The sequence below is a fragment of the Typha angustifolia genome, chromosome 12 (assembly GCF_048772165.1).
Source record: "Typha angustifolia cultivar Huaian chromosome 12, ASM4877216v1, whole genome shotgun sequence".
NCBI classification, from domain to species: domain Eukaryota; kingdom Viridiplantae; phylum Streptophyta; class Magnoliopsida; order Poales; family Typhaceae; genus Typha; species Typha angustifolia.
The window spans coordinates 6,306,783-6,330,312 of record NC_133250.1 but is presented as its reverse complement, the minus strand read 5'-3'; the positions used below and the strand labels follow the sequence as shown (position 1 = coordinate 6,330,312).

The window sequence follows — 23,530 nt, the reverse complement described above, 5'->3', positions numbered from 1 at the left end:
CCTTTCGAAAAGTGTTTTGTAAGAAAGAGAATGTTATCTATGACTTTTTTTTGGTGGATTATCTAGTGTTGTGAACGTTAAGGGTGTTGGCAAGTAAGAGAGTCGATTTCAATCCAAATTGTGAGGTTGGTTATCCATTTGACAGCATACCCTAAGTTTTGACTTCTATGATAGAGATGAATTTTTTATATAGAGACCATGCAACTAGAAGAGATCTATCAGGCCATAGGGCCAAAGCCGACACCACCAGTTTAAGAGGCTCTTGAAAAGGAACCATCAATATTTACCTTAATCAACCCAAGCGGGGGTGGTTCCTATTAGATCAAAATAAAGAGGGGTGTTTCCTTGGTGATACCGGTTTACAACTGTTCAAAATATTCATAATTAAGGCATAGGGCAACTTCCCACTATACTCCTATAATTCAAACATAAGACTATTGTAACTATGTTACGAGAATTATTTTTAATTTAAAGATAAAAACTCTTAATGAAATCAACAAGTGCATGCATGTGATTTTCTTGCCAGTCATCTTCTTTACTGTTCCACTTTTTTTATTTGGTTTCATAGCTCTGCTACTTAACTCATTATATTCTAAGTTGAAGAACTTACTGTAATTATTTGATTGTGATCACTTAGCCAAATTTTGAGAGAAGATATGCCCATGTCGTAGCAAAATAGAGTGCGACCATATTGATTATAAGCACCCCCACTATCACAGCGCCGAATGGAGTTGACAACTTGAATAAACAGCCTTGGGCTCCTTGACCTTGGCTTTCATAGGCCAACATTTACCTAGTCGAACCGTCATACCCCTTGTCACCTCATCAGGGCCAAACTAGACAAGGTGGTTGTTGACCCAGCTTGGCGCAATTGCTTCCCTTGGGCCAAAGTTCTACACCTCACAACAATTTCTTGTGATCATAATTCCCTCCTTTTTGATCTTTTGCTAATTGTCAAACCTAGGAAATTGAGATTCCAGTTTGAAAAATGGTGGACCCACAGCTCTGATATCCTCCATCACTATAAGAATGAATAGCATTCTAACTATAATTCTAGTGCCCTACTCTCCACCAACCTCAAAACTCTCACCAAGAGTATCTTGTTAAAGGCTCATCTCAATAGCTGCAACTTCAAGTAGTATCTCTCCTTGCTTGAAAGACAAATACAACACCTGCAATCCAATGTGTTTACTAAGAGCAACTGACTGGAAGAAAAAAATCTTAGAAGTACTTACAAGGATCTCGAGCCTCTTCAAGGAAGAAAGATATCAGCAATAGGGATCTAGAGTTAATTGGATTAATCATGGGGACAAGATACTTAGTTCTTTAATGCCACTACAACAGTCCAGATGAGGCACAACAGAATATCCAACCTCAACATTGGTCGCAATGGGATGTCTAGACCCAAAATCCCTCAACTATCTGACAAACCTTTGTTGATCAATTTAGGGCAATGTACTCCACAACCAACCCCTCCATTTTTGGCCTTAATCTTGAAACATGGACATGCCTTCCATGGCTCTCCTCTGGTTGAATCTGAGGGCTTCTATTTGACACTGCATTAAAGGCTTTTTGTCACTCGATGCATGAATGGCGAGCTAAATAGACGCGATCATTCTAATCCGTAAGAATGCGTCTCCCAATAGAGTAACTATTTTTATAACCATAAGCCCTTGCAATAATATTATTTATAAGCTAATGGCTAAGCTCCTTATAGATCGAATCATGCCTTTCCTAAACTAGCTAATCTCTACATCCCAAAAATGCATCATGCTAGGGAGACAGATGGTGGACAATCATGTTCTTATGTAAGAAGCAATGTGCAATCTTAAATCTACTAAATGAAATAATAATCTTCATACTAAAAGCGAATTTATTAAGGACTTTCCACCAGATGGAGTAGGGGTTCAGCAAGAATAGTGTATTTACGGATTTCTGAATGATTTTGTTAACCTCATCCATGCATGCATTGCTATGACAATTCTCTCAGTTGACATTAACGAGCAATTAGAAAGTGCTTTCTCTCTTTACGAGGCCTTGGCCAAGGCTGTTCCTTGTCACCTTACCTCTTCATCTTAACTTCCAATCTCTCAATCCTTCTAGAGGAGGACCTAAAGCTAGAAAAGATCAATGGCATTTCGATGGCGCAATGATCTAATCCTCTAAGGAATTTGCTTTTTGTTGACGATCTTCTTCTCTTCAGCAGAGCAACCCTAAGGGAAGCAGCTAATCTCAAGGACACTATTAGTAAATAATTTTTGATCTCTAGGAAGACAACCAATTATGAAAAATCAACATTATACTTTAGTAATCATGTATAGACAAAGCCGCAGGCATATAATTACTACCTTAAAGGACAAACTTCTAGACTCCAAGGATAGATACTTGGGGAGTCCACTTCTACTTCCTATGTCCCTAACCAAAGGTTATTCATTCATTGCTAATAAGTTCAAAAGTAAGCTCTTAGATTGGAAGACTAAATTCCTATCTCATGTAGGGTGACTAGTCATGACAAAGCCGGTACTCATGGTCATGCCCACCTATTTCATAGGTTGTTTCCTTCTCCTTTAGTCCCTTTTGAAGGATCTAAACGTCTTCATGAGGGACTTCTTCTGAGGGTTTGGACTTTGATCTTTGGCATCTTTACTTACGGCACGAGGAGCTGGTTTGTAGGCCCATCTAGAGCAAAGGTCTTGCCATCAGACAACTCTCCCTGGTTAATCACTCTCTAATCATAAAGCTAGGGTGGAGACTTCTGAACAACTAGACAAGCCTATGGGCTAGCATAATCAAGGCTAAGTATTTTTTGGTATCTTCCTTTTGGATTGCGCCTATTAGACCTAGTTCATCAGAGGTATGGACCTCCTTAATCAATGTAAGAAAGGATCTTAGGGTAGGCATTAGGTGGATGGTGGGGATAGTGCCACTATCTCCATTAAGGAGGATCCATAGGTTCCCAACAAAGATCTCAAGAAGCTAGCTCTCCTAGAAAGCATCAAGAAGGTTAGGATCCTCATCGCCGATAGTGCTTGGATCGCCCCTTTATCTACTCGATCTTCCCTACTTTGGTGGGTGCGTGTATCATTAGTATCAGGTTGGGTCTTGCAGCTTCCCTTTGTCTTGACTGGATCATTTAGGCAGCTTCCACCATAGAATCCTTCACATCAAAGCTAGTATATAGATTGCTTGCATAAAGAGATTGGGCATGCTGAATAATAGGATCCATAAGCTATAGGGTTCTCATCGCCGATGGTGATTGGAATCGCCCCCTTGTCTAATGTCTACTCATTTTTTCATACTTTGTTGGGTGCATGTATCATTAGTATCAGGTTGGGTCTTGTGGCTTCCCTTAGTATTGACTGGATCATCTAGGTGCCTTCCACCGTAGAATCCTTCACATCAAAGTCAGTATATAGGTTGCTTGCAAAAAGAGATTGGGCATCTTGAATAATAAGGTCAGTAAACTATGGAAGCTTCTGTGGAAGAACAAGGCCATCATCCTAAGAGTGCAAACTTCATCTGGAAGAGTATAGTTGGAGCCATTCCTATTTAAACCAGTCAACAAATGCCTCCTTTACCTAGACAACATTTGTTCCATATGTGGAGCAGAACTAGAAACCATTACTCATCTCCTTTTGGGATATTAGTTCGCCAGAGATATTTAGTTTGCTAGTCGGCTCGTTTGATTTTCCATATTCTGAGGAGACCAAGAGTCTTGAGGATGTGGTCTAGTTAGTCGACCAACATATGAACGCCAACCAACTTGCGTATGCCTTTCCTTTGATGTGGAAATATGGAAAGCTAGAATTCAAAGTGTTCAAAGATCTCTCCTCCTCATTTGCAAGTGGCTCGTGCTGCGACATACACAACTTCCTCTATCTTAGTTGGTAGCCAGCCTCAATCGACCCCTACCACCGTAGTTTCCCCCACCCTAGTGGATTTGTTAACCGGTGATTCCTCCTGCTAGATTGACACTACCTAGAGAGGAGGGCTCATCAACAGCCTCAACATCTCCCTTTGTAGGAGTCCAACACTCCAATTATAGCCTTATAGCCAAGATGATTTTTTTGTACCATTGTGGAAAGTGAAGCCTTAGCCATTTTATAGGAGATTATAGTGTTGAAGGACAAGCGCCAACCTCCCTATGGTTGCATTTCTAGTGACTTCTAACTTTTGGTCAGAGCCATCAATGAACCCACGTGCTCCTCAATTTAGGCTATCAAACCCATAGTGCTAAGGTGGATATCCTTCTACTCGGATGTTAGGATAGCTTTTACAACCAAGTGTAATAACACTATTGCTCATAAACTTGTCACTCTTGTGAAGAATGGGCTGATCCACCTATCAATTCGTTTTGTAATTTATGACTCCTTGAATTAATCATCTACGGATTTATTTTCAAAATAAGAAAAGCAACCCCATATCCACATATAAAAACAGGCGATTTGAATTGCCCCTCCACCAAGTTTGAGGATATCTCTTTGAGATCTTGAATTGTAAGTTACATAAAACTTATTTAAACATAAGTTGGTCAAAGCACCATCGACAACACATTAAATGCTAGTTGTCTTTTTCAAATTTTAGTAAAGTGACAAATAGGAGGAAAGAGGAGATTTCATTCTCTCATGTAGGAAAATTAAATATAAAAAAGAGAACTTGTGCATGTAGAGAATGAGATGCATTGAGGATCCTCTATAAACACTACACTTGCCAATAGAAGCCTTGATCCTTATAATTGTTGTGATAGTTATTATTCTGACAAATTGAAGTTAAAGTTATTATAAAATCACATGTTAGTATATATGGGATATGTAACTAATCACCATATATAGAATTGAGTTCAATAAAATTTATATAAGCAACCATAGTTAATAACTATGGAATCTATAGGTATTAATTATAGAATCGACAGTTATTAACTATGAACTCTATAGTTATTAGTTATGGAATTCATAGGTATTAACTATAAAATCTGGTTAGTACATATAGAATTTGAATGGGTCACTACATATAGAATTGAGTTCAAAAAATTTCTCATATTATCTATAATAGAGTGTATTTAGAGTAATCATCTCTAGAATCCGTAGTTAATATTAGAAATTTGTAGTTAATAACTATAGAATTCATAATTATTAATTATAGAATCTGTAGTTATTAACTATGGAATATGTAATTATTAATTATAGAATATGTAATTATTAATTATAGAATCCATAATTATTAACTACGGAATCTATAATTATTAAAAATGGAATCTAAAGATTATTTACTATTGTACACAAATATTTTTAAAATGGACAAATTGTTATGCACACACACATTTCAAATATGTATAAATTAGTTGTTGTTATACACAAATATTTCAAAATACAACTTTGTTATTACACATACTCCTAATTGTTAGGAGTACAACTTCATTGTCTCGCAAAATTAGTTTTCACTATAGCAAATCAATATGCTGGTCTAATTCCTCTAATACTCTTCTTTGTGTAAGCGCTGTTGATGTTAATTGTCTTGGCACATGATGGGCTCTGATACCAAATTGATGGGTTTTTGTACCAAAAGATCGACTATGGAATAATTCTTTAAGATCTGAACTTATTACAGGAAGTAATCCGCGCAACCGTGAGAAAATATTCTTCAGATATTATCTGATAGTCAGAAAATTACAAAACTAACTGAGTTGGATCCGTAACTTCCTGATCTACAACTTTTGTATTTATACCCTTTGCAGATTCGAACTGTAGTAGAGACAAAAATATGAAATAACGTGGATGATGGTGGTGGTGACAAGTAAAGTGGATGTTAGGGTTATGGATAGGTATGAAGATGACGGTAAATTGTAGAAGTGATTAAGGGAAGTAAACGAAGGGAACCCAAAGAAGAGGGGTGGGTCGACAGTCGAAGGATATTAGAGGTTAGAAGAAACCTTCCCAACGGTAGAGGTGGAAAGATGGTGAAGAGGGAGGAGGGAGGAGTCTAGAGAGAAGATAGGAGCAAAAAATCAAGAATCCAATAGCATAATGAAGTTGACTGCCATCTACATATTTATATAGGCTAGCCAACAAGTCCTAAAATAATATAAAACCATAATTCTAGAGGATTTCCGTCGATCGCGTTCGAACGCGCCCGATCGTGTTCGAAAGCACTCAAAAAGCTCCATCTCTGGATGTGCGAACGCAATACAGGCATTCAAACACGGGCGTTCGAACTCGCCTAACAGCATTCGAACGCACAATATGTATTCTCTGTATTTGCAAACTTGATACAGACGTTCGTAAGGGCGTTCAAATACGACCCCTCCTGCGTTCAAACACGACCAACATAATATTTATTTTAATAAAAATAAACACCTAATATAATAAGAAAAGATCCTAACTAAGTGTATTAGCCCACCACGCTTCCCCCACCTTGCCCTCAAGGTGGAAAGTCAGGAAAATGCTCCAAGATATCAGTCTCCAACACCTATGTCGCCTCATCAGATGGTTTGCCAAGCCACTCAACTAGAATCTCTATCTCCAATCTGGTATTATGTCGTCGTCGGCGTCTAGCAAGTACACGAACTGGCTCTACAATCTCTATCTTTTCCAATGGCTCCGATAGAACCGATTCAACAATCTCATGATCTCCAATGCGCTCCCCCAACAATGAAATATGGAAGATAGGATATACTCTCAACTCCTTCGGCAGCTCCAAAGGATATGCAACGGGACCAATAGGCTCCAACACCCGAAACTGACCAAAGTAGCGATGTGCTAACTTTTGGTTATGCACCGGACGCAAGATCACCTGTCGATATGGTTGCACCCTCACAAACACCCAACTGCCAATGTCGAACTCTTACTCCCTATGGCTACAATCATAAACTTGCTTCATGCGGTTTTCAGCAAGTTTAAGATGAGCACGCAACTTTCTCAATATGGCGTCTCTATCCATTAGTGCTAAGTCCACCTCTGTCCTATCTATCGATGCCACTAGATCATAAGCCCGTAACATCAAAGCCGTGCGTCTATACACCACCTCAAAAGGAGTCATGCCAATGCTGCTTTGGTAGGTAGTGTTATAAGACCACTCCGCCCACGGTAAGAACTCCAACCATCGTCTCGACATCTCTCCAACAAAGCACCTCAGATACTGCTCAATGCCTCGATTAACCACCTCGGTTTGGTCGTCCGTCTATCGATGATAGGCCGAACTGAAGTTTAATCGAGTCCCCTACAATCTGAAAAACTCAGTCCAAAAGTCACTCATAAATATACGATCACGATCCAAGACAATCATACGTGACATGCCATGTAATCAAGCAATATCTCTACCAAAAATTTCAGCCACCAACTTGGCTGAAAACGGATGTGCAATGTCGAAAAGTGCACATACTTGCTCAATCTATCAACCACCACAAAGATAACAGAATAACCACGTACTAGTAGAAGACCCTCTATGAAGTCCATAGAAATGTCTTCCCAAACATGGTCCGGTATAGGTAAAGGTTGTACTAATCCGGCCGGTTTCAAGGTGGTTGCTTTAGCCCTTTGACAGACTTCGCAAGCACGAACAAAACTCCTCACATCCCATCTCAATCCTGGCCACGTGCAACTTTGAGATATCCTTCTATAAGTCCTTCAGACACCTTCATGACCAGGCTCTGGAGTGTGATGGAAATGCTCCAACAATTTCTACCGCAATCTATCATTTGCGGGCACCCGAATGTATAAGCGGTCCAACAGCGAACTGCCTCGATTCTCCAACTCGAGATGGCGCTCCAAATCATCCACCACCTCCTACAATAATCTCAAAATATTTGGGTTAGATGTACATGCATATCTTAGCTCGTCAAGGAAGGGAAAGGTAGGAGATGAATAGGCTGCAAGCTCGGCGGTATTGGGTTGGCGCGATAGTGTATCCGTCGCTCTATTTTTCATTCTCTTCTTGTATTGAATTTTATAATCATACCCCAACAATTTTGTGACTCATTGTTGCTATGCCGGAGTGTGTATGCGTTGTCCCATTAAGTATGGAAGGCTCCTTTGATCGATTCGGATAATGAATCACCTACCGATCAAATAAAGCCTCCACTTTGTCATCGCATGCAGAATTGCCAACATCTTCCTTTCATAAGTCGATAATTGTTGAGATTTTTAATATAAAGCCTTATTAAGATAGGCAATGGGATGTCCTTCTTGAATTAGTACAGCTCCTACGCCAACACCCGACACATCATATTCCACAATAAATTCTTTGGTGAAGTCCGGTAGCGCTAGGACGGGTGCCATCGTCATTGCTATTTTCAATTTTTCAAACGCTGAAGTGGCTTCATCCGTCCATCTAAAAGAATCCTTCTTCAACAAAGAAATGAGAGGAGCAGCGATCTTGCCATATCCAGCGATGAAGCGTCGATAATATCTGGTCAGCCCCAAAAATCCTCTCAATCCGATGGTAATAGTAGGAATAGGCCAAGCGGTCATGCATGCAACCTTTTATGGATCCGCCGCTACACCATCCGCTGAAATGATATGGCATAAATACTCCACCTTTGGTACTCCCCATAAGCACTTAGACTTCTTGATGTTCAATTGGTTTTGCTTTAATAAATTCAGCACGTACTCCAAATGCCTCCAATGCTCCAATATAGTCCTACGATATACCAAAATATCATCAAAAAATACCAAGATATACCTTCACAAGAGAGGCCAAAATATATCATTCATGAGGCGTTGAAAGGTAGCTAGAGCATTAGTGAAACCAAAAGGCATCACTTGGATCTCATAATGTTCGTCCGGAGTTCGAAATGCAGTATTGTGAACATCCGCCGGGTGAATTCTAATTTGATGATACCCAGCCCTCAAGTCAAACTTATTAAATATAGTCGCCCCTGCAAGCTCGTCCAACAACTCCTCGATAACCAAAATGGGATACCTATCCTTGACGGTAATAGCATTTAGTGCTCGATAATCAACACAAAAACGCCATGTCCCATCCTTTTTTCGCACCAAAAGCACGGGGGACAAATATGAGCTATGACTTAGTTGTATGAGGTCTTGCTCCAACATCTCGGCTACCACCATCTTTGAGATAACTTCTTTTTGCACATATGGATACCGATATGGCCTCATGTTCACTGGTGCAGCTCCGGGTACAATCTCTATGCAATGTTCCGCCGCTCTCCTCGGTGACAACTCCTGCGGCTCTTCAAACAGTCCAAAAAAGTTATCTAATAAATTAGACAATTCAATGGTAATACTTGAACTCATTTGAGGCTCATCTCCTGCTGGTACTAACTGAAAAAGATAGGCCAAATCATACGCACAAGCTAGCCTCATCATAGGCTGCATCGCAGGAATCGACAAAGACCAAACACCATCAAGCCGCACATCTTTATTTTCTTATTTATATTTCATCCACATGCTCCAGAAATCAAATGTGACGGGTCCCAAACTCAGTAACCATTGAGTACCAAAGACAATGTTCGCTCCTCGCAGCACCAATGGATACATGTCCATAATGATGTCGTGTCTTTGTACTCGTATATCGACTTGGCGATACAAGCTCTCCGCCCTAAGTTTCGTGTCGTCTCTAATAGCAACGTCAAACCCCGTAGTCAATTCGGCATTCAAACCCAATCTCCTCACTAGCATCTCGTCTAGAAAGTTGTGTGTACTCCCCGAATCGATGAGAATGTGCACACAATGCTTTCTAATGAGTCCGTCTACTCAACGTCCTTAGCGCGGAAGTATCCGAATATGTATACATCGATATTTCAACTTGGATATCTTCCTCCACGCCCTCCTCAACGGTCTCCTAATGGGTCTCCTCTGGACACTCTCCATCATTAACAACCTCATCATCCTCCTCAGGACCATCGATAAGCATCATACTCCTTATCGGTTTAGAACACCGATGACCGAGGGTGAAAAGCTCATCACATCGAAAACAAAGGCCCTTCGCTCTGCGCTCCTCCACCTGGGCATATGTGAGAGTTTGAACGGGAGGGTCTTGTGCCTCCTCTAACATCGGAAGAAGGTCTCAAAGGTGGTCGTGGTCTAGTACTCGCAGCCATTGTTTTTGAAACCACTGAATTTTTAGCCGACGTTTTAGGTGCAAACTGCCCATCTTGATTACCCCAATTGGTTTTCACTGCCATTTTTAAAGCCCTATACTTTTGTTTCATCCTCACGGCCTTCTCAAAGGCCTCCTCAAGAGTAGTAGGACATAGAGCACAAACATCCACTTGTATCTCATCCTGCAGCCCTGAAATAAATATACTCATCAATGTCTACTCGGGTCACGGAGGCTCACAACGACTACTAACTCTTTCAAACTCAGCTTGATACTCCAATACAGTAGTCCTCTAAATTATCTTACTTATTGTGGCAGCAAAATCTTCATATGCTGCTATCCCAAATCTGTGTGTAATCCTCCTATAAAAATCAGCCCATCCGGTAAATCCACCACCACGAATAACCAATCTATACCAATGCAATACTATTCCTTAAAGGTGAAAGCTTGCCATCTGGACTTTTGCATCTTCTACTGTATTTTGACAATCAAAATATTGTTCAAATTGAAATACCCAATTCGTTGGATCACCGCCTTGAAATTTTAGAAAATCTAAACGTGCGGTTCTCCCCCGAATAGCATTGTCGGGTTCATGAAAGATCCTTGGTTCAGGTCTAAACCTTTGTGAATGTTGATCACCTTCTCTAAATCCTCGAGCACATCCATCACCATCTCCATAGGGATCAACCTCATCCTCATAATGCTCAATCCTCCTCATAGATGAAGTGCAATGGTGCCGCACGCCTCTCGAGTTCCATCATCGCCGGTCTTGGGTTTTGTAATGGAGGTAGGGGATGATGTGAAAACATAGGTAGGAGGAGATCATTGACACTCATATGACGCACTTGAACCTATGGGGTATCCGTTCGATGGGGTCCCATCGCTGGTCCTTCTCGAAACTTCGTTCGTCATCGAGGAGATGACGAACCCAATTGATTCATAATATATTCCTTGAATTTATTCTGATCCTTTTGCATGTTGTCAACTCTATGCAACAATATTTGGAACATGCCCCTAAGTGCATCCATATTCGAACCCATAGACATTGGTTGACTCGGTCCTACCATGGTCGCTTCAAAGGAATCAGCCTCACGGTTAGGATCATCGTCCATTGAGTCCTCCCTCATCGGTGTGCTCTCCATAGGTCTCTTTATTGATGTCATCTTCCTTATTTCAACTATTAATAGAGGTCTAAGGTTCGCCTGCTCTAATACCAATTTGATAGGTTAGGCTCTGATACCAAATTGATGGGCTTTGATACCAAATTGATGGGTTCTTATACCAAAAGATCGGCTACGGAATAATTCCTTAAGATCTGAATTTATTACAGGAAGCAATCCGCGTAACCGTAGAAAATATTCTTCAAATATTCTTCGGTAATCATAAAATTACGAAACTAATTGAGTTGGATCCATAAATTCCTTATCTACAACTTTCGTATTTATACCCTTTGCAGATTGAAACTGTAGCAGGGACAAAAATATGAAATAACATGGGTAATGGTGGTGGTGACAAGTGAAGTGGATGTTAAGGTTATGGATGGGTATGGAGATGAGGGTGGATTGTGGAAATGATTAAGGGAAGTAAAGTGGTCGAGATTCCAAAGAAGAGGGGTGGGTCGACAATTGAGGGAAATTAGAGGTTAGAAGAAACCTTGCCAACGGTAGAGGTGGAAGGATGGTGAAGTGAGAGGAGGGAGGAGTCTAGAGAGATGATAGGAGTTAAGAAATTAAGAATCCAATAACATAATGAAGTTGACTGCCATTAACATCTTTATAGAGACTAGCCAACAAGTCTTAAAATAATATGCAATCCTAATTCTAGAAGATTCCCGTCGATCGCGTTCAAACGCACTCAAAAAACTCCATCTCTGGATATGCGAACCTGATACAGGCATTCGAACTCGCCCAACCGCATTCGAATGCACAATATGTGCTCTCTGTATTTGTGAACCTGATGTAGGCATTCACAAGGGCATTCGAACGCGACCCCACCTGCGTTTGAACGCTACCTATAGGAATTTTATTTTAATAAAAATAAATACCTAATGTAATAAGAAAATATCATAACTAAGTGTATCAATACAATAAATGTTGTTGGGAAAATTGTGGCTTCATGTAGACTCTCTTTCTTGCTCTTATAATGCTTCTTTGTTCTTTCGATTCCATTAATAATAATTTCTGTTGTAATTTCTGCCTGAAGTATAGCCATATCATCTTATACAAATATTATCGATACATTGTGCCACTTTATAACCGATTCTCATACTCCATAAAGAAAATCATGTAGTCCACTTAGTAAAAAAGATTACATCAAAAACGGACTATTGATAAGCAAACTAATATTTTACTATTTTATTCTTACGAGTCATATTGATTTGGGATAGAAGAAACTTTTCAAATGCCTACTTATAGAACGGACCATTATAAAGAATTAAAGATTTTTTTAGAGTGGCAATAAACAACTCATACCATAATCCACATCTAATCATTTGCCCATTATACAAAATATTTGCGAGTAATTATAGATTATGAATTTTAATTTTAGATTCAATTAATATATTTATGGATTATATAAATAGTATGTAATGATTACAGAAATAATATCTATGGATTCCATAATTAAATATATGCTAAAATTACGTATTGATATTTGCATCCTTTCTATATTTTGCATCATTTAATGAGTCGGTAGTGCATTATAGTAGGCGTCAATGGTTGGATGAATGTAGCAGAATAAACCAATAGCAAACACGATGGAGCTCCATAAGAATTACTTTTACATCAGCTTAAGTACAGAATAATACAATATAATATAAGGAAACATTAAATATTACTCTGACCATAATTATTGTAGATTACTAAGAAAGCCTAGTTTTGAATTTTCATGTTCCAATAAAAGATTGATAAGTTTGCATGGCATCTCAACTACTAGCTCTTCTTCTTCGTGAAGAGAAGATGTCAAGTTTCAACAAAAAAAGCACAATTAAGAGTTGCTACAATTTATGAAAAAAAAAAGATATTTATATGTAAAATCTAACAATTGAATGGTCATATACCCAATATTCTGAAGAATTTCTAATCCCATCTAAAATAAATATTTCTTCCAACCAACCAATTTTTTCTCTTCCTCCAATTCCTACATCAATTCATCAACAAAAAAAATATTACAAAAAAAGGAAACAAAATTAAGGAGGAGACCCATGTAAGCTTCATGCTCTTTGATTCCTCGACAAAGGAGAGGGAAGCCTTGACTACGCGCATTAGTGTATTTTCTATTAGCCGCAGACAAAGGTAGATTCTAGAAAGGAGAGCTCTCAGTGGCAACGAAGATATTAGGGTCTTAGATGGTTTGCAATAAGGGGAAGAAGCGTTACAAAAACTATATACATAAGATATTTTAATTTTTCCCACTAGAGAAGAGAGAATTAAAGAAAAACTATTTTTTTTGTATTTTACAAATAATATCTCCTTATATTTAATGTAAGAAGATAACATTAAAGTTGGTGTAGAGTTAATTTTGGGTCTCTCTTCTCAGTGGCAAGGAAGATATTAGGGTCTTAGATGGTTTGCAATATGGAGAAGAAGCATTACAAAAACTATATACATAAGATATTTTAATTTTTCCCACTAGAGAAGAGAGAATTAAAGAAAAAACTATTTTTTCATATTTTGCAAATAATATCTCCTTATATTTAATGTAAGAAGATATCATCAAAGTTGGTGTAGAGTTAATTTTGGTATTTTTAAATTTAAAAAGGTTTGGGTGAAACAGCAAAGAAAACCTAAAATGGATAATGAAGCAAAATCATACATCATTTTAGTTTACGGTGCAATTCGCCCTACAAATACGTCTCTCAGACATTCATTAATTTTTATTGCTTTGTGATCTGTATGTACAAAAGAAAGCTCTTTTACACAATCAAATACATTAATATGAGTCTAACCAAACATTACTTCTTTTTGAGCCTACCTTCCCTCCCTAGCTACCACATTGTTGGAGAGGTTCTATTTTGTGATTTAAACTTGGAACACTTCTATCAATGCTCAATTGATGGCTACTATCTAGGGGTGTAAACGAGCCAAGCCTGAGCAAGCCGGCTCCAGCTCAGGCTAGGCTCAAAATTAATTTTGAGCCTCAATTGTAGGCTCAGGCTTGACTCAGCTCAATTCAAGCCAAGCTCAAGCTTGAATTAAGCCTATTATCAAACCAAGCCCGAGCCCGAGCCAAGCCAAGCCAAGATGGAGAGGAAGCAAAGGAGGACAAAGAAGAGGAAGACATGGAGGAGCATCAAGAGAGACTGAAACGAGGAGGAAGTTGAGGACGGTTCTGAAGGGATGGCGGTCGACCAAGCAGAGGTGGCATAGGCAGAGAAGAAATCGGGCATGGGAAAAGTCGCCATCTCCGGATGAGTAGGGTTCTGGCCGGCGAGTGGCCATAGATTTATGGTCGAGAGAGAGAGAGAGGGTTACACGAGAGGGAGGGCTGGAGGAGAAGGAGGAGGAGGACAACGAGGTGGCGGGTCGACGGCTTAACAAAGAGGAGGCGACGGGCCGACGACTTGACGAGGAGGAGGAGGCGGCGAGGAGGTAGAGAGAAACTATCAATATTCACTACGAGTCTAAGAGAAAGAAGAAGAAGCATTTTTTTAATTTTGAACGGTCGGCTATTTGAGGAGTTAAGTAGTGTTTGGGAAATGGGATTGGTGATTGATGGAAAAGAGGAGTAATTGAGTAATGAATTGTAATTATGAGGCTAGCAAGTAGGTAGGATGTATGAAAGTTTTACTCTTAACCATGTGTCAAATGAAGAGAAAAAAATATTAAAATATTATATATTTATATATATATATATATATATATAATTTCGAGCTTCTCAAGTCGAGCATGAGCGAACCGGCTCCAACTCAAGCTTGGCTTGATATTATTTTCAAGCCGGATTTGATAGCTTAGGCTCGGCTCGGCTCAGCTCAAACCGAGCTGAGCTGAACTCGAGCTTCTGTCGAGCCGAGCCCAAGCTGCTTGTTTATTTTGACAGCCCTATTACTATCTCTCTCTCTCTCTCTCTCTCTATCTCTCTATCTATCTATCTATCTATCTATCTATCTATCTATCTGTGTGATTATCTATACATATGTTGGCAGTTGTGTAATTGAAATAATCATAGATTCAAGTGCGCTGTCGGTAAAATATGAATTCTAGCTCAAGAATTTGCACTTCATTGATACAATTCTCACAACGTAATTACATAAGGCCACAAGCACTACATTTAAGGACATTAATCATAAAAAGAGTGTAACCAAAGTAACTGTCAATTGACCTCCTACGGCTTAATCCTCCTCTTCATCTGTTACAAACTTCCCATTTCCCGGATTCAGTGCTGCAAAGAAGAAGAAGGCAACATTGAACAACACGAGCGGCTCGATCTCATTGATGGGCACGCCGGTCTCGATGTTTAGTTGCCCGAGAGCTCCCTTGCCCGTAATAATCTCTCCGATTAACGAGAATGCGATGCCCAGCTGCGCTAATCTCCCGACGAACAGCTCGTTCGCCTTGGTAAATCCGAACAGAGGACCTTCAAAAGAGATTTATTTTTTTATAGACCAAAATGCATAAATGACTCCCTGTTTATGAATCTTGTGTTTCTTTGTCATTCTCCTTATATTCACAAAGAAAGGTAACTGAGTAAAGTTAATGTTTTTAATATTACCTCCTTCATTGAGTCCTAATGCAGATCTAAATCCCTTCCCTGGGGCGATGACGGCCTTCTCAAGTCCGGTGGTGTCGTCGACGAAGCGCCCACGATCGCCAAGAGCTCCAATGGCGCCGAGGAGAGTGAAGAGGATGAAGAAGAGGAGGAGCGGCTCGGCTTCATAGATTGGAATTCCAGTTTCCAAGTTTAGCTGTGCTAAGATCCCCTTCCCAGTGATCGCTTCTCCTAGTAGAGATGCCTATTATATATAATATATATTAGCAGTCTTATAATTTACTTCAAAAGCTTGTTAATAGCTAAGTATTACAAACTTCAACTCACCGCGAAGCCAATCATGGCAACACGACCAACAAAAAGCTCATTCTGCTTGGTAAACCCAATGCCACCAGAGGTGCCAAAGATGCCATCTTCAACCTTAACCTTTGGCTTCTCTACCTGTGATCATATATGTATATAAGTACTAACCAGAGCTAGTTAATAACAAGACTTGAAGGATACATGTATATATAAGATGTGCGTAGATTTAAAACCTTCTTTGGTGGTGCTTTAGCCTTGGACTTGAATAGAGCAAGGGTCGGCATGCAGGAAGAAGAAGGGGATGGAAGGTGTTTGCGAGCGGTCTCAGAGAGCACAAGGCGCGAGAACGGCGTCGGCCGGAGGGATTGGAGCAATGGCTCCCTCTTTGAGGCCAAGAGTTGCCCACCAAGGCTAGACATGAGCATAGATTGAGCCATAGCTAGTGATCAAACTGGCCTCTCTCCCTCTCTCTCGACCTCTCTCTGTCTGTGGAGTAACTGTGTGTTCCTTTTTCTTTGCTTGGGTATTTGATGAGCAGAGCTTGTGGTCTCTGGATAGGGTGTGTGATCTTGGAGGGCAGTGAAGAGACCACGTTCGCTGAATCCATTCTATGGTCATGGAGTCATTGTGGTATTGATAAATTTCACAAAAGGTTGCAGAATAAGATAGGTGGAAGACCTGATCCCCCATGTTTGGCTGCAAGGAGTCCTTGCATGCAGTTGCTGCACTTGGCATTCCTTGATTTGTCCTCAATAAGTTAAAGTAATTAAAATAGTAATAATAAATTAATAACCTGCTCCTTTAACTATTCAAATTTTAGGCTTATAAAGTTATTTGAGAGCAAATCACAGGCTTTCAAGCACCACGCTGCAGCAAATTCCAGTAACAGGGATTGCAGAGGATCTACTTCCCATAAAGATAGGAAGTGGACCCTTGTCAAGTTTGTGAGCTCAAACAAATCCACGTTAGCATGAAGGGAGAGGTTTTGAGATCATTTTCGCCGGAACAAGTTGGCATTTTCTTCTCTCCAAAAATTTTAAAAAAAAAAAAAAAGTTGGCATTTTTATTTTCTTGGCATATACATGCGTATGCAATTTCTAAGCCGGTCATGTCTCTATCTTGAAGACCAATATACCAAAATCATTTTAGTACAGTGATTCCTTGGATATTCATAGAATCAAAGACTGTGACAATTATTATTAATTAGTTAAAATAAATTATTTCCCGTAGAATGGAAGGAAGAGGAGAGCCATAATCTTCTACACTTCACACTGTTACACTAGCAAAGCTGCACTCTCTAGTACATGACATTGGTATCCTCTAATTTAAAATTTGTTTAGTATAACTACCAATACTTACTTGGTATTCTAATGTATAAAAAGAAAGCCAAGAGCCTTATAAAATACATTAAAAATAAAATAAAAAGAACATCTACTGTTCTATATTCAAGATGAATATGTGAGTATAGGCACAAATTGAACAAATTAATTTCCGGCCTATTTTCATACAGTGAAAAAAGGAAGAAAAACTCTTCTAACTTTTGGGCATTAGAGTATAAAATATTAAAAGACAGCTTACACTTTTTTAAGTATTTAAAGAAAATTTTTTATATAACAACCTACTTTATAAAAATTACGGTATATCCTCTATATTTTTACTATTTATAAATTAAGCTTTATGATTTAGCGAATATGTGCAGAAAATACTATGTATTAGATTTAAACTCATACAGTGAAAATGTTCTATTAAGTAAAATATTTTATTTTTAAAATAATTAAAATGCTATTAGTATGACTTAGTTGAGATTATTTTCGTAACTATTTAGTATAGTTAATTTAACTCACAAGTTTAGTTAAGTAACTAACAGATATAATAACAGAATTTTTTGGCTCAATTTATAAATAATAAAAATATATTGTATAAGATATAATTTCGTTAAAAGATATTGTGTTATTATATAAATTTCCCTTATTTAAAATTATAAAATCTCAACTCGTTTTAATCGGGTGTACCTTTTGAGTAACTTTTAATGTTGCAACCCAAAAGGAAGAGTATTAGAATATAAAATATTAAAATCACTTGTTATCTAAGAAGAGGTTAGCAATTGTGTGGGATGCAAGGACCTGAAGTAGCAAAATGCCCTCGATTGATGGCCTTTTCTGACTCTAGATTTAGCCTAATTGGTTAATTAAGTCTTGATCTAACTCGTCATCCCTTCTCACTGAAACCTACAAGGCTAAAAATAGGGTAATTTATTAGAAAGCCATGCATTTTACTTTTATTATTATTCACATCCTACTATATTAATATTTAACATTCAATATTTTATTTAACTTTTAATATTTTAAAAATACCTTTACATTAATCTTCTCAATAAAAAATTATGATATTAATGAGTCAAATTAACTTTAAATTTGAAATGACATTAATACTCCTTAGTAGAGGTTATGGTAATACATATATGAATACGACATGTTTACTAAGCAGGTGAAAATTTCTATACCTAAGTACGGCCTATTTATTAAATATGTTACATGGATCATAAATAAATTATCAGGTGATCAAATTATTTAAAGTTATATAAATTATTTAGATTATAAACAAGTTTATTTGGGTTATATATAAATTTATTCATTTTATAATTGATTCCTTTTCGTATTATAAATAGATTATTCATATGATAAATGTGTTATTTTGATTATAACCAAGTTACCGTGTGATAAACAGTTTGACGAGTATGTCAATGCGTTAAATAAGTTGATATAATAAGCATGGGCATAACCCAATTAATTAGGTTTGGTTGGTCAACCCATTTATGATTTGAATTCAATTATATTAAACGAAAACTCATTTAAAGTCCATACTCCCGTGTAAGTTTTAAGATTGAGGTTAAGGTAAAAATGTAACTAATCTTTAAAATCAAATGAGGAATATTTTAGGTATAATAGTCTTGAGAGGTTAAGAAGAAAATAAAAGATTTTATTTTATTAATTAGGTAAAAATATTGCATATATGTGACGTGGTTCCATGGTGTAGTGGTTAGCACTCCAGACTTTGAATCTGGCGACCTGGGTTCGAATCCCGGTGGGACCTTGTCTTTTTAATTAAGCCTTCTACGTATAAAAGTTTATAGAGAATATAAATAACTCCCTATAAATATTTTTTTTTTCATTAACATTTCTCTCTTAGATATGATTATGCTTTAATTATAGAAGACATCATTTAATACTAGATAATTTAAATCTGATTTGTTTACCTTTGTAAGAAATAGACTTCAATTTAAATTTCATTATTTTTTGTTATCAAAATTTAGTTTAAATCAATCTTCAACTAATAATAGATATATATAAATATTTTCTAAAGAGATGGAATTTAATTGAACTTTCATCAAGTTATATATATATATATATATATATATATATATATATATATATATATATATATCTTGATAAATTATTAAGATAATATAATTGTCAGAAGTAACATGTAGGGCAATCTATTTTAAAATAAATAATTTTCTATTGAACCGGTAATATCTTTTATATTTTTTATATTTATATTATACTTTTGAGAATCTTAACTGTTAGATCCTTATTAAGCATATTAATAAACACTTATCTCTAGGGCACCGAAAAAGCACTCTATTATATATAATGTTATATCTTTTCATTATTTATATAAAGCTCATATTTGTTAAGAAATATGAGTGAAACTTCAAGTTAAAAATTTATTTTTATATTTTTTAAATTATTTCTTACTTTTTTAATATGTTTGAGATTAAACAAAACTAGTTTTGTATCCGTTGATCTTATAAAATTTGATGTTTAATATAATTTTGAAGGCTTTATTTGGTTCTATAATTAAATTAACTTGATGGTCCATAAATTATATTTATCTATTAAATAATTGAGTGTGGGGGCTTTTACGATTTAATTATAGTTGATTTTTTTTCAATTTATCATAGAAGACATTATATATTTTTTCTATATTCAATATATATATTTTGTTAGAGTTCATAATTACAAATTAGAAAAAAAATCAAATGCAAATAAGATGTAAAAACCCCAACTTTATTTGTAATAAAATCATAGGGTGTTATTTATATAATACATATCATAAAAGTCCATAAAACCAAAGGCAATAATAAGCTCAAAAATACAAATTCGAAAACATAAGTAAAGTACCTACGTAGAGCAACAACCCATCTTGCTTAATTTACATGAATAAAATAAATAGAAAGAAACTAAAATTAATCTTTGCCATATCTTTCGTAGGCTCGAGGCCATCTACCAATCTGAAAATTAATCTTTGCCATATCTTTCATAGGCCATCTATTGATTTGAAAAATATTTTCATCAAAAGGTGGTGAGCATAAAGCCTAAGAAGTATTCACTGTTATAGTCTAAAAGTAGTACAATGTTACTCTTTTTTCGTTCATTTTCTTTGATCTTGTGCTAATCATCGACCGAGGAACAGCGGCTCTAATACCAATATTATGATCTAGGTCTAGATTAATCGAGAAGTAAGAAAAATGTGATATTTTATGGTAATAGCATCGTGAGTTAGAGTTTCAATGGTTCTGGTTTCATAAGAATCTAATATTGGGATGAAAAAGTTATAAATAAAAGAGTAAAGGAAGGTCAGAATGGGGCAGGAAACAAATACCAATAAATAGTTGAATTATCCCCATAACCAATTAATATTTACACTTCTATTTCCTTGAAGCCTCCTAATTCCTATATTAATAGTATAAAATTACACAACGTTGTGATGCAATACCTAGAAATATTCACTCAAGGCAACAATCAAGAGTTCAGATACTCGGTAACAAGAGAGCTAATATCATCCACTAGTCTAAAAATAATCGCTTATCAACTTTCACTTATTGGTAGAATTTATGCAATCTTAATTTAATGCTAGACATCTAGGAGTCAACTCCTCTAACGTTCTTATTAGTAAACAAAGGTAGATAAAAGAAACTTAATTAACATCTAGACATTTATCAACATGTGTCTAGACCTTTTGACAACGAAGGTAATAAACACACAAGTCAGATATTTATCGTTTTGTCCTGTTTTAACCTTCATCTATTATTTTACTTATAACTTTTTATCTCGATACTAGATTCTCATGAAACTAAAACTATTGAAACTCTAATTCAAGAGGCTACCACCACAGGAAATATCACAATTTCTTACATCTAGGTCGGCTCTGGTTTGTAATACTATCTGAAAATAAATCATGTTAATATCCAAAGAGATATATTAATATATCAACATCAAAAACCATAACAATCATCCTAGACTACTACTTAACCTAACAGGACTCACAAAGGCTACGACAAACTATCAAGATACAACAAATATAATTAATACAATACCATCCAACCTTTATAAATTTTCCTATTATATAAATATTTTGGTAGCATGAAGTAAGTCGTTTATCTCATTATAATTTATTCGAGTAAGATAGGAGGATTTATTAAGTTTAAAATTGCTCTTTATTATTTTATTAAATAACTAGATTTATAGATACTATTTCTAATATTATAATTATACTATTATTGTAACATGCTAGTTATGATATAATAAGAATAAAAGGTTTGCTCCTTTTTACCTAAAAGTAGTCTAAGTATATAACTATAAAAGAAGAATAAAAGTCTAAATACATATATATATAATTATAAATAAAAATGTAAGTATAAACAAGATCTAACTATAATTAATTTTGTGATTCTTACTCTTGGTTAACTAATCATTTGCAAAATTGTCATTATCTAATAATATAAAAAATAAATAATTAAGCTCAGTATTTTATTTTTATAGAAAATAGTATATAATAATAAGGTGCTAGAAATACATTATATATATATATATATATATATATATATATATATGAACATGAATTGAAATATATATGTTATTTGACTATTATATAAGGATTAATCTAAAAGTAATATATAGGCTATAGATATATTTATATCCATATAAATGCTTATAACTATAGTTAATTATTGATTGTACTTAATTATATATAACTAATAATTATATTAGTGAGTGTATAATCTTAAAAATAGTTAGTTGCCTAAGTAGTCTAATTTATAATAAAATGAAATACATAAATAAAAGGAGAAAAACATCTCACTGCACAGACAGTGCTGGGCCGAGTCCAACATTGCTGTAGAACGGAAGAGTAGCCCTAGGAGAAAGAAGAATGAAAGGAGAAGAAGAAGAAGAAGAAGAAGAAGAAGAAGAAGAAGAAGAAGAAGAAGAGAAGAGAAAGAAAAGAAAGGGAGGGAGGGAGGGGGGAGCCTGGTCGATGAGGAGGGGTTTGACCGCTGCTGGCTAACTAGCGACTCGGGTCCAGCGAACCCGAGAGAGAGAGAGAGAGAGAGAGAGAGAGAGAGAGAGAGAGAGAGAGAGAGAGAGATAATAGAGAGGAAAGGATGAGGGAGCTTACCTCGGCAGCGACGACAGGCCGGCATTGGTAGGAACAAGAGAGGGAGGAGGGTCAAAGAAAGAGAGGAAGAGGTTGTGGGGCGGTGTCGTGGTGGGGTCCACCGTAGTCAATTGGCTATAGTAGGTTGGCTGTAGCAACAACGGTGGGGGTGCGTGGCACCTCCCCACATGAGCTACCTACATGGGCACGACGCTGGTCATAGTGTGGTCGGCCACGTCATGCCCATGAATTCTTTCAAGGTTGGGTTATTACACCTTGTTTCTTCAAAATCTTCTTCTCAAAATAATAACCGACATCCTTAAAGGTTAGGGCATCCTAACTCTTATATATCTTATAAAGATAAGGCTAAATCTTAGTCAAATCAAGTCTCATGGAATCCTAGATTTTGCATGTTCCATGACCCCATTCAAACAAAAATCACCTCCATTCGAACGGACGGACTCAAGTTTCTATATCTTTGAACAACTTTGAGTGGTAGCTAGGGTGCATTAGAACAGCTACAAACCTGCTTCTATAACTTCGAACACTAGCAAGGGTGCATTTGAACACACCTTGAATGGCATGACTTATTTGCTTCAAGATTAAAATTTTTTTTGAAAAAACTTAGACATGCGTATGTATTTAAATCTTAAACAATGATTTTAACCATTTGCTTAAGTAAATATCCGGAATAAATATTAAAGAGTAAAGCAAAGATAAACACTAAGATTTTTATGTGGAAAACCCCAAACGGAAAAAAAAACCACGAATTTGAAATCGAACCAAAATTAATCACTAAATTTATAGTTATAAGACTGACTTACAAAACAACTTATCGATCCTCACAACTTTGTTTTCCTCAATCTTGATCGTTAGAGCTTGTGATTCACTACTTCCCACAATTGATCTCCTATCTCAATAACCCTTGACATTGATCCTTCATCCAAATGATCCTTAAGATGAAAGCTTGGTGCGTTGAACAAGAGACAAACCTTGTTGGTGGAAAAAAGTTGTAACTCTAAGAATT

At 36.6% G+C, this 23,530-nt stretch overlaps 1 protein-coding gene and 1 non-coding gene across 2 annotated transcripts; one reads left to right on the top strand and one right to left on the bottom strand.

Moving 5' to 3' along the window:
* Positions 1-15,251: 15,251 nt before the first annotated feature.
* On the bottom strand, positions 15,252-16,651 carry LOC140772012 (photosystem II 22 kDa protein 1, chloroplastic). The gene is made up of 4 exons (XM_073113890.1): positions 16,299-16,651; positions 16,090-16,203; positions 15,766-16,006; positions 15,252-15,630 (listed from the first exon to the last, which is right to left on the bottom strand). Exons 1-4 carry the CDS (start codon positions 16,500-16,502, stop codon positions 15,386-15,388), a joined length of 804 nt encoding a protein of 267 aa, XP_072969991.1. The 5' UTR covers positions 16,503-16,651; the 3' UTR covers positions 15,252-15,385.
* A 2,435-nt stretch (positions 16,652-19,086) lies between these two features.
* On the top strand, positions 19,087-19,158 carry TRNAQ-UUG (transfer RNA glutamine (anticodon UUG)). Its single transcript has one exon. It is a non-coding gene; the product is annotated as a tRNA-Gln (tRNA).
* Positions 19,159-23,530: the final 4,372 nt, after the last annotated feature.